At 36.1% G+C, this 16,849-nt stretch overlaps 1 protein-coding gene, 1 non-coding gene and 2 pseudogenes across 3 annotated transcripts in view; 2 read left to right on the top strand and 2 right to left on the bottom strand.

Annotated features, from left to right (window-relative positions):
- Cul3 (cullin 3) overlaps positions 1 to 16,849 on the bottom strand; it is an 82,452-nt gene that overhangs the window by 53,589 nt on the left and 12,014 nt on the right. Inside the window, exon 2 of one of the 2 annotated variants that reach the window (XM_042678993.1) lies at positions 4,732 to 4,929. In XM_042678993.1, the coding sequence (XP_042534927.1) occupies positions 4,732 to 4,929 (198 nt within the window). The remainder of the gene's footprint in view (positions 1 to 4,731; positions 4,930 to 16,849) is intronic. The other variant, XM_042678994.1, reaches the window with a different exon arrangement.
- Positions 428 to 545, top strand: LOC122107603 (annotated as a pseudogene).
- LOC122107606 lies at positions 10,286 to 10,409 on the bottom strand. Its single transcript, XR_006147389.1, has one exon. It is a non-coding gene; the product is annotated as a U6atac minor spliceosomal RNA (small nuclear RNA).
- On the top strand, positions 10,337 to 10,430 carry LOC122107605 (annotated as a pseudogene).

The raw sequence follows: 16,849 nt of genomic DNA, 5'->3' as shown, positions 1-16,849 counted from the left end.
CGTTCTTATAATCTGAAAAGAACATTTTTTTCCTCCAATATAACCAAGCTTCCTAAGTAACTTTCTTTAGAAAACAGGAGGAAGGAGGACTGTGAAACTGAAATGTTTCCGTATTTACAAAAATAAGATTTTTCATACAGCATGGTACAAAGGGTACATCATATCCTGTATTTTGCTTTGGGTTTCAAACATGTCACGGAATTCCTTAGGTTTGTTTCCTCAAAGACGACACTGTTTTAAATGATACACCACCAGAAGTGAACTAGAAAAACAGCACTTGGGTTTTCTGTACCCGTTTCTATTGTAACCCCAGTGACCTCTGTGGAACTTCCCATCACCTGTTGTCTGGCTGGTGTCCTGCTCTATTTTACAACCACAAAAAAAAAAAAAATGTCAATATGTTCACTATTTTAAAAAAAGTTCATGTAGCACCTGTGTGTCTTTAATTTATAACAAAGCCTAGAGACAGGTGCAAATAGTAAATTCTCTCTTGTAACCCAGAACTCATTGTTGAGTAAGTTTTGGTACATGTACGAAGGAACATGATTCCTACAATAGTTGTAAGGATGAGGCTATTGTTAACTCCTGAAGGTTGGTTCTGAAGTAAAAGCTTTAAAAAAAAGGGGGAGGGGGAGATTCACTATTCTTACTTTGAAATTACCAAAAACTACAAGAAAAATCAGCCCTGATTCTATTTTTAAGTTCTATTTCCTTTTAATTCTTTGAAATAGAAAGGTGGATCCTGCATATCTATTTATATGTACACATAAACTATTATTTTATATGTGTGTATGTCAAAATGTGTATTTAACAAAAATGAAAGCAGGGATACCACCTGGTTCCAGAAATTTAATTGACATATGGAAATTAATCAGAAAAAAAAATATAGAAACTGGTACCTTCCCCAGAAACTGGTCAAATGAGTGTAAAAGGAAAAAAAAACAATAAAAAGATATATCAGATGCTAGAGATTTATCAATGAATATATGCAAGAAGGAAATATATTCAAGAAGCATACAGACTTCTAAATTTAGTAAACAAACTTGAATACATGTTTTGGGAATGTATTATAAAAATCTATTTACATTTTGAAATGTTAGTTGAATGTTAATGTTCACCTATAAATTCTTATGCTGAAGCACTAATCCTTAAAAGGGAGCAGAGCATTTAGGGGGGACTATTATTCTAAGTAACAAGAAAAAAATCTCTATTTATCTATCATCTATGTATCTATCTATCTCCATCTCTCTATTTTGATCTTTGACTTCCCAGAATTCAGAATTGTAAGAAACAATGTTTGTTTTTAAGCCATCAGACAGCATCTATCATGGCAGCTCTAGCTAAGACAAATATAGGACCTTTTTAAACAACTTAGTTTCTATCTCTAATTTCTCATGGCATTATTACGAGTTCATTATCTTCTAAAATATGAGTTAAAGTTCAAAAATCATTCACTTAAACAGACCTCAACCTCTGGCCTCCACTCTCACATTTTGCATGAAACAATTCTCAACCATAACATATGACAAAGATATGTGTCCAGATTACAAGCACTGCTTTAAAAAGGAAAAAGAAAAAAATACATTCAACTCCTAATATTTACTTCAATTGACACATTTGTCAATTCCTTAGTATATTACTCACAAGAGCTATTCCAAAACTCCATGTTACAAGTGTAGAACTGTGTCCATAAAGATATGGTTTATTAGATTCAACTAACTTAGAAGCACTTTGCCAACCTCAACTTAAGCACCTCATCCTTTGATCAATTCATTCTTTCCTCAGAGCAGATCTAAAGAAGTATAACGGCTCAACCTGAAGCCACGACACCTGAACTCATATCCAGTTAGGCTGGTTACTATGTATAACTGTGGTTGGTTATAAATTACCAATTCCCTGTGCCATAGTTTCTTTGTAAAATAGAGGTAACACTATTACTAGGTTGTGATCACTGCCTAACTTAATGTGTGTATGTCAAAACAATCATAAAAGCAATAGAACTGGGCCTAACCTACAGCAAACACAAAGGAATAGTTATGAAACATAACCACTCCCCCTAAAACTTCAGAAGAATTTAACATGCCTCTCCTTCATATTATATTTACTTCTCCACTGTTAACCCCATAATTTTTCCGTACCTAAGACCTCAGGTGATATTAAGCAAAAGATGTCTCTACATTTTTAATGCTAAACTTCTTAAACTTGCTAAACTTCTCAAATTAATCTTCTTTACACCATAGTGAAAGCTCTTTAGCAATCACTTCTCTTGGCTCTCAACTTTTTTCATTATCTGAAATCTAACATATACTTCTCAATATATGATAGCCAATTCCAAATTGCTTTGTCTAGTCCTGAGTTCCTGCTCTAGCTTTACACAGGTACTTGAACATCCTTATGACTCACCATTTTTCTCACACATAACATGCTTTTCTACGGAATTTTCCAACTATAACGATTGTCAAGATAACATAAATAACACATAATAAAATCTATCATTACTTCAAGTCATTCCAAATCATTTTTTTCCACTCTGGACTTCACAATATTTCTGGGGAGAGGGGCATAATTTTCACATAATTTTCAGCCCAATCTTAATCTAGAATTTCTGACACCTATTCATTCTTAACATCACTTTTAGCCAAAAATTCTCCAGGTTTTGTCTTCAGTAAACCTTCTCTCAAGTCTACATTTATATATATCATTATCACATTAATCTCCAAATATTGTTACACTATCACCCACTTTAAAACTTCCAAAAATCACTACTTGGTCCAAATTTCTTAGCCTGGCACTAAAATTTTGTATAATCTGTTCCTGGAGTACTCTGTAACGCTGTTACTCAGGAATCCCTGTTAAGTATTGTGTACCTCTGTCAAACTCCACTTACCATCTAAATGTAACAAGTTCACCTCTTTAAAAGCATATGCTCTTCTGCCACTCTGGAATGCCTTCTTGCTTTTTAAAGGCTTAGTTCAGTTTCTTCCTTTCCCATTAAGTATTGACAATCCAGGTAATTTCTCCTTCATTCTAAAATTATTTATTCATCTATGCATCTTATTTGCCATACACTTACATAGTGCTTCACACTGTTATCTAAATATGTCAACTCTCACATGAATGTATAGACAATCCCAGGATAGCTTAGTATAGTAAGTATCTCCTTGGGTTCCAGTATTTCTTAATTGAAAGCTTTGAATAAATAATAAAGCTTCAACAAAAAAAGATGATTGTGTGAAGAACACAACCACCTTATTTCATAAAATACTAAACTACTTGGGTCATGAAATCTACCCCCCCCCCCACCTGCCCCCTTCAAGAGAAAGGTGATATAGCAGGAAGAAGTAGAAAGTTGCTATTTTATATCTACCACAGTAATAACTGATGAAACAATCATCAATGATTGCTAAAATCATCACATGATATGGTCCTAAAGGAATAGGTTATTCAAAAAGTTCTGAATAAAACCAAACAGATTATTAATTACAAAGGGAAAAATGGTACCTTCACAGTGAAGAAATCTGGCGAACACCAAGTGATCAAAGTTAACATCACCAATAATGGGATAAACTGACATCATGTGCCTCCTGATGTGATGCACTGAGGACACAACATCACTATGTATTATTCCTGCCAAAAATGCATAACCTGAAACTAGTCATGAGGAAACAATCAGACAAACCAAAACTGAGGGATGATCTATAAAACACCTGACATATCCTCTTCAAAAAGGTAGAAGTGGTAAAAGACAAAGAAAGCCTAAGGAACTGTGTATGTGATCCTGGATAGAATCCTGGAGCAGAAAACAAAGGACATCACTGCTGCACAGGATAACTGGTAGAACAGTACCATATAAATATTAAAACACTTGATTTTGATCACAGTTTTTTGATTTACTATAAAATGTTATAATTCTGAGGGAAAAGGTACAAAGCATTATATACAATAAGTAAAATCTAAAACTTTTCTCTATCACTCAAAAATAGTAGCAGTTAAGAACAAAAACAACGGGAGGAGTTGCAATACTGTGGCAAAATGTTAACAAATGGAATATAGTACACAGAAGCTCTTTATACTACTCATGAAACTCTTTTCAAAATAAATTCAAGAAATACCCTAAAACAAAAAGTATAGAAAGTTTCTAGGAATTTGTGATGTTATATTTTAACAATCTTAAAGCAAGACACTATAGTAAAGTTATTTTATAGATAAAATAACATTTTATTTGTAGTTTGTTTGCTCTACAAAATCACTTGTTCCAAAAGGTATATACTTTTGGGATCATAAAACCATTTTTAATGTTAGTCTATCACTAATTTATCTTAAAAAATTCATTTATCACAGAACTTAAAGTAAGTAAAGTTAGTTTCTATTAGTTTATATTGTATTGTAGTTTATTTTTCAAATATACTAAAAAGGAGAGCTAAAATAGCTTGTTAAAATGTTAAGAAAAACTAATTTTATGTAACATTAATAAACACTTGTAAATCACTTAATATATATTTTATTGGGTGTGATTATCAAAGATTACAAACTTCATTTTCCTCCAATTATCAAAAATTCTTATGCAGTCAATTTTAAGTTCTGAGTAAAGTGTTGTATTACAGGTATGAATCAGTAATTCTACAGGCTTCCTGGAGACTTTAAAATCATATTACAATCAAAATATAGTATGGTATAAAGGATTCGCTATAGTCAATATTGTATTAACAACAGTCCTTTAAAGTTGGATACCTTATTTATGAGATGTTCGGTAACAACTTCTCTTAGTCCAGTGTAGAGCTTTTCTCCATGTTTATGCAAAACCATTGTATATGCATTTCTATATAGCTCCTCAAAACTAAGACCACTGTTATTCTTACGCTGGATTTCTTGAATTGCATTTTTCAGAAGGTCCCAAATGCTGTTTACGTATTTTTCATCCATGGTCATCTGTAATATCCAAGAGAGAGAAGAGACAAAAAAAAAAAAAAAACAAAAACCAATGGTTGAGATGTTTCTGCATTTGTCTGTATAGTAAATATTTTGTTATAGGACTATGATTATAAATCTCATGATTTATAAGGATATTAGAACCTATTTTAACAAAAGAAATATATTTGTTTCTAAAGCTAGTAAAAGCAATTCTCTTGTCTTTTAAGACCACCTCCTCCATTTTTTTACCCACAGAACTCTACTTTAAATAACATAATCATAGTTCATCTATGTACCTTAAATGTACCAACCCTTCCACTATCATTCCATGTACTTGCAATGCTGAATCCCAATAGCACATGTCCTCTTGTGCTCCTGACATGAACCTATACAATTAAAAATAACACATACCCAAATTTATTTAACTGAGGTCTAAATTCAGGACCACTAGCCTCAAGTTTACCTTCCTGCAATCCTACTTTTCTAATCTACTGATTCTACTTTTTTTCCTGATTCCACTCTTCTAGGTAATTTCACACCATCTCTTATACGCTCACTTTAGGATTAGTGATTTCTATTCTACTAGGAAAATAGAAAACAATCTGAAGCACTGCATGAAGTTCGACATATTCAATATGGTCAGATTATACCAGTATCATCTGCTAGTTCTTGTGTTCAAAGCACAAAGTTCTTGTACTTAAATCAAGTAGAAGGGAGCACAAATAGAAATCTCATAGTAACATTTCTGAAATGTACAATATCAGGCTCCACCCCGGCCCCCACAAAAACAGAGCCTTCATTTAAACAAGAATACTATGACAAGGACAGGGGGACACAGACAGACAGACAGACAGACAGACACACACACACACACACACACACACACACACACACAAACACACACACGGGAGGGGAAAAATTAAGTCTGACAAAGTACTTCCATCTTATAAGGTGGCTTTCAATTCTATCAAGAAGGCCACCAGGACTTTTACATCGCTCAATCTAACCCAATCTCATTTTACTTTACCGATACCAGCAGCATTTGACAGAGCTGATCATTCTTCCTTAAAACAGATCCCCAACCAGGGTGGGCGCTTCCTGTTTATAATCCTAAGTATCCAGGAGGCTGGGAGATTGTGGTTCAAGGCCTGTGCAGACAAAAAGTTTCTGAGATCCTTTCTCATTCCATAGCTGATTGGGGATCATCTGTCATCTTAGCTATTCGAGAAGCATAAATTAAGAGGATCAAAAGGCCTAAGGCACAAAGGAAGACTCTTTCAAAAATATCATAAGCAAACCAGCTAGGGGCATAGCTTGAGTGGTAAAGTGCCAGCCTAATAACTACAAGGCACTGAGTTCAAACTTTAGTTCCACCTAAAAATATTTCCTCACTTTTGTTAGTCTATTTTACTGGTTCTTACTCATTACTACAATTTCTAATCCTAAATTTCATGTTCTGGATCTCTGGATCATTACTCTATCAACACTCAGTTTTTAGGTAAAGTGGATCTCTTCTATTCTCAGGTTTTTAAGTTAACCTCAAATTTTCTATAGCCTGTTGGCCTTTTCCCTTGCACACCAAAATCATATACCTAGCTACCAATTCAATTTCTAACTGAATGCATAGTAAGTCTGTCAAATTTACCAAATACTGTGTAAGTTCTAATTTTTTCCCCAGGGTCTTCTTGTCTTATAGTTTTTCCAAATGAACAAATGTCTACACTTCATCATTCTAGTTACTAAGGAGACAAAGATTACCATCTTTACCCTCTCACCTCACTTCCAGCCTGACAAGAAATACTGTTGTCTCTACCTTCAAATACATCCAGGGTATAACCCTCTCACTACTTCCACTGCCACCATAATGGTCCAAACCACCATCAGATTAGGCAAACACTCTCTTCACTTTTCTGTCTGCTATAAAACATAAATGAAATCTTATGACCCCTCTGTTCATTACCCCCAAATGACTTTTCATTTCCCTTGGAATTAAAGTCAAAGTCTCACAACACCTTATTCATGCCATTACTTCTTTTGTTGTTGCTGTTGTTGTTTGTTTTTTGGTCATGGGGCTTGAATTCGGCCTAGGTGCTATCCCTCAGCTCTTGAGCTCAAGGGCGAGTGCTCTACCATTTGAGCCACAGTCTCACTTCCAGTTTTCTGGTCGTTTATTGGAGATACGAGTCTCATTGACTTTCCTGCCTGGGCTAGCTTTGAATCACGATCCTCAGATCTCATCCTCCTGAGTAGCTAGGATTACAGGCCTGAGCCACCAGCACCCCGCTATGTTCTTACCTCTTAATCCATCTCTTTATTCCTTGTTCACACCATTTCATACACACCAGTCTCCTAACTATTCTTTAGAACACACAAACTGTTTGTATTTGATACTCTTTAGAATGCTCTTCACTTGGATATCTGCATGACCAAATGAACCAAACCTCTACTTGTTATCTCAGAATCAATTTTTAAATGTCCATTCTATGTATAGAGTATCAACATCCCCTCACTACTGAAGACCAAATTCAATCTCACTTCTTTTTTATTTTCTTGGTCTCTCTTCCCCAAATGTCAGCTCCACAAAGACTATGTATATGTGTATGCATATATGAATAATGTAAGTGCACATATTTACTATGTGTACATGTATGTGTGTATGTATGTACACACACAGTGAATATGTGTGAAAAATACATTTATACATACACACAAGCACCAGTCCTATAGCTTGAACTCAGAGCCTGGGCTGCTTGAGGCACTCTGTCACTTGAGCCATAGTTATACTTCTGGCTTATAACTGAAGGTAAGAGTCTCAAGGACTCTCCTGCTCAGGCTGGCTTTAAAACAGGATCCCAGACCTCAGCCTCCTGAGTAGCTAAGATAACAAGCACTTGGCATGATTTACTTAAACAGCTGAATTCCTTAGTTCCTATCTATACCTGACACCTATCAGCTGAATTCCTTAGTTGCTAAATCTACACCTGACACCTAACAAGCACTGCTGAGTGACTTTCTGCTGATATCTGACTAAGAAAACCTTGAATTAAGTAACACTAGTCAGAATATAATTAGGGATTATACCTTCTCACTTGAACGCAATAAAAACTATTGAGCTAGCTCAATCCTAGCCAAAATTTATTGACAGATATGAATGTGCAAGAGCAAGTTCTCTCACTCTAGCTAGAAAAGAAAAAGATCAGATCAATTGTAAATCAAGAAGATCCTTAAGCAGGTGATTCAAACTAAGTCTTATTTTAATCTTTTATGTGGAGTTTTGTTTTTAAGGCTTTAATAGATGTTTCTTTTAACCCAAGTCCTAGTCCATCAATGACTTTTACACAAGTTACTTAAAAAAAAATCTACCCCTACATTTAAAAAGTGCTGTGTATTTTTTAAACCAGATTCCCTTATACACAGAATAACATTCATGTAAAAAGGTAAAGGTGTGGACCTCTATGTAATTTTTCACCCCCCAAAAAGTCGAGCATGTAGCGGGACACTTGTGGCTCATGCCTATAATCTTAGCTACTCAGGAGGCTGACATCTGAGGATCGCAGTTCAAAACCAGCCCGGGCAGGAAAGTCTGTGAGACACTTATCTCCAATAAACCACTCAGAAAACCTGAAGTGGTGCTGTGGCTCAAGCAGTAGAACACTCACCTTGAGCTGAAGAGCTGAGGGACAACACCCAGGCCCGGAGTTCAAGCCCCAAGACCGACAAAAAAAAAAAAAAAGTAGCCTATATGACAACAATGGTCTCAAATACTATGTGCAATCTGGTTTTAGTTTGCTGACAGAATATATAAAAGTTATAAGTAAACTAAGACATTTTCTCCTGAAATTGAATTAACCAATATACAAAGGAGAATATGAAAAACAGAGATTCCTATATTGCTACTAGCTGAGCAACATTTCAAGTGATTTTTTTAAGGTCTTTAAAGACCAATATAAGCTAGGAAAACCACAAAATGTCTCCATTCAGCTTAACTAAGATTTCTATAAGAAACTAAAGAAATTTTAAAATATAATCAGGAGTCTTCAAGTATTATACAAGTACTCTCATATTATTACGGTAAAAGAACTAATTTCTACAAATATAAATTAAGAATATTACACACATACAAGGACATATCCAAGTGTACACAAACATATTAACTGAAGTATAGTATATGCAAGAGAGAATTCAAATAGTGTAATCCATTCCTTAGGAAAGTTCAGTTCAACAAAATAAATACCAGGAAGCTGGTACTTGAGATGGGGGTTTGAGGGATGTCAACTAGAGAGAGGGACAGATGAATGAAAACAGGAGGAGGAAGAATGAAGTGATTAATACTCAATGCATATCCTAGGAAACTAGAAAAATTGATGGGAGGGGAAGGGTTGGGAGAGATGGGGGAGAATGATGAAAGGGATGATATCGATTAAGATGCACTGCACTTAAAACTGGCAAGCTGAATAGAAATCCCTTTTGACAACTACTTAAAAGATAATTTTTAAAAAAATTTATTTATTTATTTTTATTGTGAAAATACCATACAGAGGGGTTACAATTACATAGGCAAGATAATGAGTACATTTCTTACCAAGCATTGTTGCCTCCTCCTTTGTTTCCCTTTCCCATACCTCCCCTACCCCCGCTACCCAATCCTTCCCCCCCACACACCAAAGTTGTAAAGTTCGTTTTTCGACATAACGACTTGTACATCTCATTGTTGCAATGTGTCCACCTGTATCCCTATTTAAACCATTTGTTTTTTCCCTTCACCTCCACAAATTATACCAACATCAAATACAGTAAAAGCAGAGGTTATACCGTGGGGGAGGGACATACAAAGCAACAAAAAAAATCATCTTATAAATATGTTAGAAACAATTGCATGAAAGAAAAAAAAAAGCATTTGAATACTTATCTTGGGATTCATTTCCCTAACATCAACTTATCTGACCTTTTCTGCTTGACTCAGACATACACTGGTTATTGCAAATAAAAACGATGGTTAGGGGCTGGGAAGGTGGCTCAGTGGTAGAGCGCTTGCCTTGCATGCCTAAGGCCCGGGGTTCGATTCCTCAGCACCACATAAGCAAAAAGAAAAAAGCCGGAAGTGGCGCCTAGCATGCCTAAGGCCCGGGGTTCGATTCCTCAGCACCACATAAGCAAAAAGAAAAAAGCCGGAAGTGGCGCCTAGCATGCCTAAGGCCCGGGGTTCGATTCCTCAGCACCACATAAGCAAAAAGAAAAAAGCCGGAAGTGGCGCTGTGGCTCAAGTGGTAGAGCGCTAGCCTTGAGCTGAAGAGCTGAGGGACACACCCAGGCCCAGAGTTCAGGCCCCATGACCGGACCAAAAAAACAAACAAACAAAACAAACAAACAAAAAAAAAAACGATGGTTAGATGCCACGAAGTAGGTGTCAATGCCTTAACCATATACATTGTATGAAAGGAGAGAAGGTCAGCACTCCCCTTGACAAGGATGGAAGATGCCCTTGGGCCTGACAACACCCATACAGTTTAAAATTTTTTAAAGAGTTGTTTCATAAGCCAGGTGTTGGTGGCTAATCCCTGAGATCCTAGCTACTAAGGAGGCTGAGATCTGAGTATTCCCCGACTCTTCTTTCCAGTTAACCATGCAACCCCTGCCCCCCTTCCAAAAAAATAAAAACAAAAAAACCAAAGCTGGAAGTGGAGATATGGCTCTAGTGATATAGCACAGCTTTAAGCACAAAAGAGGTCAGGGGCAGCAGCCAGGCCCTCAGTTCAAGCCCCACAACTGACCAAAAAAAGAAAAAGGAAAAAGAAAAAAGTTGTTTCATACTCCAAGACTATATTGTACTATTATTTTGTGTTCATGTCTTACAGATAAAGCAATGTTTGGGGCCAAAGGATAGCTATATTTCTTCTGGTGACTACCAAAGTAAATACTCTCTAATGAAGGGGAAAAAAACTCAACAACATTAAATAATTTCCTCAAAAATCACAGAGCTGGAATTAAAACTCAAATACCCCCAAATCCAACCATTAGACTCAAGTACATCACCGTACTTGCATTGAAAAGCAGTATCAGAATGTGACTCACTCATTATCTGAGTAAACACAGTATGGTGTAATAACAGAGGATACAGATTTTGCAATCAAAAGACCTGTATCCATATCATGGACCATTACTCACTAGCCATATGAACTTGGGCAAATTATTAAGCTCCTGTGAACCTAGATGTCCTCATTTGTAATATGGGTTTAATAACATTATCAATCTCAAAGGATGGTCATGAAGGTTAATTAAGACAGTCAGTAGAAGTGGCTTAGCAAAGCCCAGGACACAGTATAATCTATCACACAAGGTCTAACAGAGTGACTGACTACAGAATCTCCTAAACTCTCATCAACATTCATCAAATAATCAGAAAGGAATGTAGTACTTTTAAGCTTTGCAGATACATAGATATGAGCTAAAGCAAAAACACATAGGAAGAGCATAACTTTATCACATAAAACATAATGTAGTTTTCTTTCAGAAATATTATTCTCCCTTTTGTCTCATTTTCCTAGACCTATATAAATAATTTTCAGCCCCATTACTCTATCCCTACCTCTTTTCATTCTTGCATTGAGTCTTTATGTATTTTCATTCAATATCATGGTTACAACTTCCCATGCATGTACAGTTCCAAAACTTAAGAAACGTTAGGTTGACTACAAGGGAGTCTAAACTATGTACAGCATTTCATTTCTGGAAAAGAAAGAAAATTCTTAGGATTTTAGGTGCGATTTTTTTTTTTGGGGGGGGGGGGGGCATGATCCTGGGCCTTGAACTCAGGGCCCGTGCACAATCCCTGAGCTTTTTTGCTCTACCACTTGATCCACAGCACTACTTCTGGATTTTTCCATAATTAATTGGGAATAAGAGTCTCAGGGGAGCCGGGTGCCAGTGGCTCATGCCTGTAATCCTAACTACTCAGAGACTGAGATCTGAGGATCGTGGTTCAAAGCCAGCCCGGGCACAAAAGTTGGTGAGACTCTTATCTCTAATAAACCACTAGAAAACCAGAAGTGGTACTGTGGCTCAAGCTGTCGAGCGTTCGCTTTGAGCTGAAGAGCACAGGGACAGAGGCCAAGTCCAGAGTTCAAGCCCCATGACCCACGGAAAAAAAAAAAACAGTCTCAGGGGGTTTTCCTGCCCAGGCTGGCTTTGAACCACAATCTTCAGATTTTACCCTTCAAACTAGCTAGGATTACAGGCATAGCCACCAGCAAGCACCTGGCAGGATTACCGAGTTTTAATCAAATTTCCAAAGTTTAGCCCACATCTTAAAAGTAAGATACATTACTGGTTTATGTTAATGGCTCTCCTATCTATATGGCCAGCTCGATTTTCCCCAAAACCTAAAATTATTTAACTACCTACTCTGCATATCTCCAAATGCTCCAGACACATGTGTACAAATTCTTAGGAAATTCATCATCCAAACCTGCCCAAACCTTTCTCCTGTATTATCTTACTTAGTTATGACAACACATACCACCTAGTTTTATAAGATAGAAGCATAAACCTTCCCAATGTTCCTGGTCCAAACCCTTCAATGAAGCAGAGATGAGGTGGAAGTAAGTACCTTAAAGGGGAATACATCGTGCAAGATCTAGTTGCATTTTTTCATTTCTGTTGCTGTTCCAGAACCTCCCTCCCTTACTTCCCATTCAAAATTTACTTTATGCCCCCCTGTCTGTCTCTTTACATGTTCTCTTGTACCCAGCTCAGATGTCATAATCTCTAAGGAACTGAACTGTTCCCTGACATCCTCAAAATTAATTATTCTCACCAATTCCATAGTACTCATGATTTATCTATCCCATATTAGGATAGACGTCTTCTAGATCATGAGATTCTTAAGGTATTTTACATTTTTCTTCATCTCTTAGATGATGATAAATGTCTACTGAATGAATACTATTTTGCCCATAATATACCAATGCAATTTTGAAAATGTTGATAGTTGCTCGTTACAATGGTATAGAAAATCATCTGAATGTGCCTGTCTGTAACAACTTAACGTTTAATTATTTTCAAGTGAAAGTAGACAATTCTCAAATGCACCTATCAAAAGCACTCTTTTCCTATTTACTTTAAAGGCTTTAGAAGGGTGTTAATTTATTAATATTAAATGTATTAATATTAATTGGAAAAAACGGAACAGAATATGCCCTTCAAGAGAGATCAGTAAGCTACAGTCTGTTTCTCTAAATAAACAAGTCCAAAAACAACAGAGTAAGTGAAATAAGGTGCCAGCAGAAATCTCTCCATGTACACGATTTGGTTCTGGCATCAAACATCAACACTAGCAAAATAATTGTCACATATAAGCCTAAAATCTCCTACTGATCAATCCTCGATACAGAAACATTAACTGTAACGGAAAGGCTTTTTTGAAGATTTAATGTTCAACTCTCAATAAGTTAACAAAACTTAAGCTGTACTTCACTAAGTGATAACACTTAAAGGTTTCAACTTAAGTATGTTTTAAAGTATGTTTTCTTATAAAGTGGCAGTCTAATAAATCATTTAAGCAGGGTTTTTTGGGGGAGGTCGTGTGGCTTGAACGCTGGGTCTGGGCGCTGTCCTTCAGCTCTTCAGCTCAAAGTGAGCACTACCACTTGAGCCACAGTGCCACTTCTGGTTTTCTGGTGGTTTATTGGAGATAAGAGTTTCGTGGATTTTCCTGCCTGGGCTGGCTTTGAACTGTGATCCTCAGATCTCAGCCTCCTGAGTAACTAGGATTACAGGCATGAGCCATCAGTGCCCGGCTCTTAAGCAGGATTTTAATCTCATTCGTGACACTGATATGAGGTTTGCAGTAACTGTAAAAAATACACCTGGTGGCTCAAGTCTGTAAACCTAGCTCCTCAGGATGCTGAGATCTAAGAATGGTGGTCTAAAGCCAGCAGGACAACTCTTTAAGAGTTGTATCTCTAGTTACTCGCTAACAAGCCAGAAGTGGAGCTGTGGATCCCAGCCCAGGATCACAGACACACATGGACACAGACACGGACAGACACACGGACACAGACACAGACACACACACCTCCAGGAAGGAATGCATATGAACACCAAAGTTTCAGCTTTGTTCTATTTTAAAACAAAACAGTAAAATAAGATGTATATACACATATTCACATTTAATGTATACTAATTAATTATGAGATCCATATGCAACCCTTCCCCAAGAAGCTCAACTTATAAAGCAATCAGAAAGCAAGCAAATTCACTTAGTAAGAGTATAAATAAATGTTTTAAGGTAAATATATCAACTATTCTTAAATGATTAACATTAAGGAAAAATTTGAAACACTAATCAATACTTTAGCTTTAAAATTACCTTACCTCCTCCCAATCCAGAATTGTTATTTTCTCATTTGTAAGTGCCAAAAAGAATAACTCAAAAAGTTTTCCTCTCAAAATACCTGGGCTGTTCATCTACATTACCTCAAAGGATAACAAACTTCAAAATGCCTAAATTTAAAAGCATATAAATCTATTACATACTTACACATCATGACAGTTCTGTAATTATCAAAAGTTGTACAGAACTACATCTTAAGACAAACTGAATCTGAGCTGAAAAGCACTCTATTCTTTGCTTCACTATATACAAAGCACAAGAAGTCTTTAGTCCCTTGTGAATATCATCTACATGAAGAAATTTGAAACAGGGTGGGTGGGAGAAAAGGGTGAAAATTTGAAATTCCAGGCAATTCAGAATGACACAGCTAGAAAAAAATAAGGAAGGAAAAATGCTTGGCCATAAATTCAAGCTTCAGCCTCAAAAACAATTTCCTTGGTACAAATATCTGAGGAATAGCAGTATTCTAGTCAAGTACAAACATTATGTAAGAAAGCTCCAGCTCAGAATATGTATGGTCTCTCTACCTTTTTTATTATACATGGCATAATGACAAATCATTTGTCAGAAGACATCTACAATAATTCTTAATCACTGTCAACTATCAAAAATGGCCATAGTTCCAGACTTTGAGGTAAACAGCCCAGTTTGGCACATTCAGTCTTTAATAATAGGACTTTATTAAAAATTCCGAAACCTCACCTTCCTCAACTGTTCTTGGCCTGAGGAATGGGTGCTGGTATACTCTGTAGCAACTAAAGAGTTTTATAAAGCATATGGCATACAGAATGTGCTCAATAAATACTATTGCTTCTTTCTGCATGATTTGATCTTGGCAACAGGATTTTACTACACAACAGACATACAGCCTTTATTAATGACTTAAAATGAATGTAAAGATAGTAATATTTAGAAGACTCTTTAGTTACAGTAGAAATCATGGGAATGGAAATATGATAAAGGAAGGAAAGGATTATCAACTGGAATAGCACAGCAGCTTAGAACAATTCTATGAAATCATAAACTAAACTTGCTCTATTCGACTGGCCTCTAAAAGCATTTAAATACACAGACAGCAGCAGCATTCATAATGAGAAATTTAATCAACTAGATTCAATTATAATCAGCATCCTTAATACATGAGAATATCCTAAAATCAAGCTGTTTGTGAAATGTGGTACTATTTTTTTCAGAAACAGATCAAGTGTCCAGATTAGTTTACCAAAGGCCATTTAAATTACAGAACAATTGACTTGAGTACCAACAATGATTAACCATACACACATGTATGTATGTATACACATACGGATATGTGACATTTCATAATCCCAATGTTATGACTAAAATAAGATGACTATTAAAATAAGATGACAAAAGACTAAAATAAGATGACTATTTAAAAAAGAAATCATCCCTTGGTATAAGTAGAGGGTTGATCCAGGACCCCTGCGGATAAGGGAGTTCAAGATCCTTACATAAAATGGTGTACATACATCCTCCCTATACATTAAATCAATTCTAGGTTACTCTTTAATAGATAATGCAATGTAAATATTATGTAAATAGTTGTATTACAGGGAAAGACAAAGAGTCTATACATGTTGTTACACCCCATTTTTCCCAAATATTTTTGGTCCCCTATTGATTAGATGGGGAATATACTATAGTATATTCACTGAGGCAATTTGTTGGTGTCTGTTTTTATCATCTGTGTTTTCAATATAGATGAAATAAAAAATTGTGGGTGGGCTCCCTGAACACAAAGTATCCATACAAAATAATTTGACTGTAATTCTTCAAGCTTACTCAAAATGCTGCGCTTTATAATATGCTATTAAATCTAAAACACTACTATTAAAAAGTCATGTGTGTAAAATTATTCTTTAAGCATTTATCGGACAAAAAGAAATAATGGAGAAGTAGGGATCAGGTACTTTACATAGAATCTCCTGATAGTGGCTCTAATATTAGGGAGGAAGAAAATTTTGCATATCTAGGTGAAGACATGAATTCTGTAACTAAGTTTATTCACTTTAATCACAATCACTGTTACTACTTTTTTCTCTCTAGCTTAAAACAACAACAAGCTAAACACAACAAAAACAAAGTTTGCTTTTGGAAATGACCAACTTACCAGCTTTTCTTAAAGAAAACTTCTATGATGAACTGAGATGGACATTGGTAGCTAATGTCTGTAATCCTTACTATTGTGGTTCAAGGCCAACCTGAGCAGAAAAGTTTGTGAAACTCCTTCACAATCCATAACTGTGCACAGTGGCACTCACCTGTCATTCCATTAAGGACAGGAAGCCTAAGCAAGTGGATCACAGAGGCTCAGGGATCAAAGTGAGTATCAAAACACTAAGGAGACTCTGTCTCAAAAAATAATGAGGCCAGGAGCTAGAGGCTCATGCCATAGGTGCTTCCACACCAGCCGGGGCAGAAGCACTGGTGAGACTGTTATCTCCAATTAACCACTCAAAACCCAGAAGTGGTACTGTGGCTCAAGTGGTAAAGCACTAGCTTAGAGCACAAAGAGGCTCAGGG

Source organism: Dipodomys spectabilis, unplaced genomic scaffold, assembly GCF_019054845.1.
Source record: "Dipodomys spectabilis isolate Male_0828 unplaced genomic scaffold, ASM1905484v1 ptg000051l, whole genome shotgun sequence".
NCBI lineage: Eukaryota > Metazoa > Chordata > Mammalia > Rodentia > Heteromyidae > Dipodomys > Dipodomys spectabilis.
The sequence above is the reverse complement of the archived record's forward strand: the minus strand, read 5'-3'. Positions and strand labels throughout refer to the sequence as shown.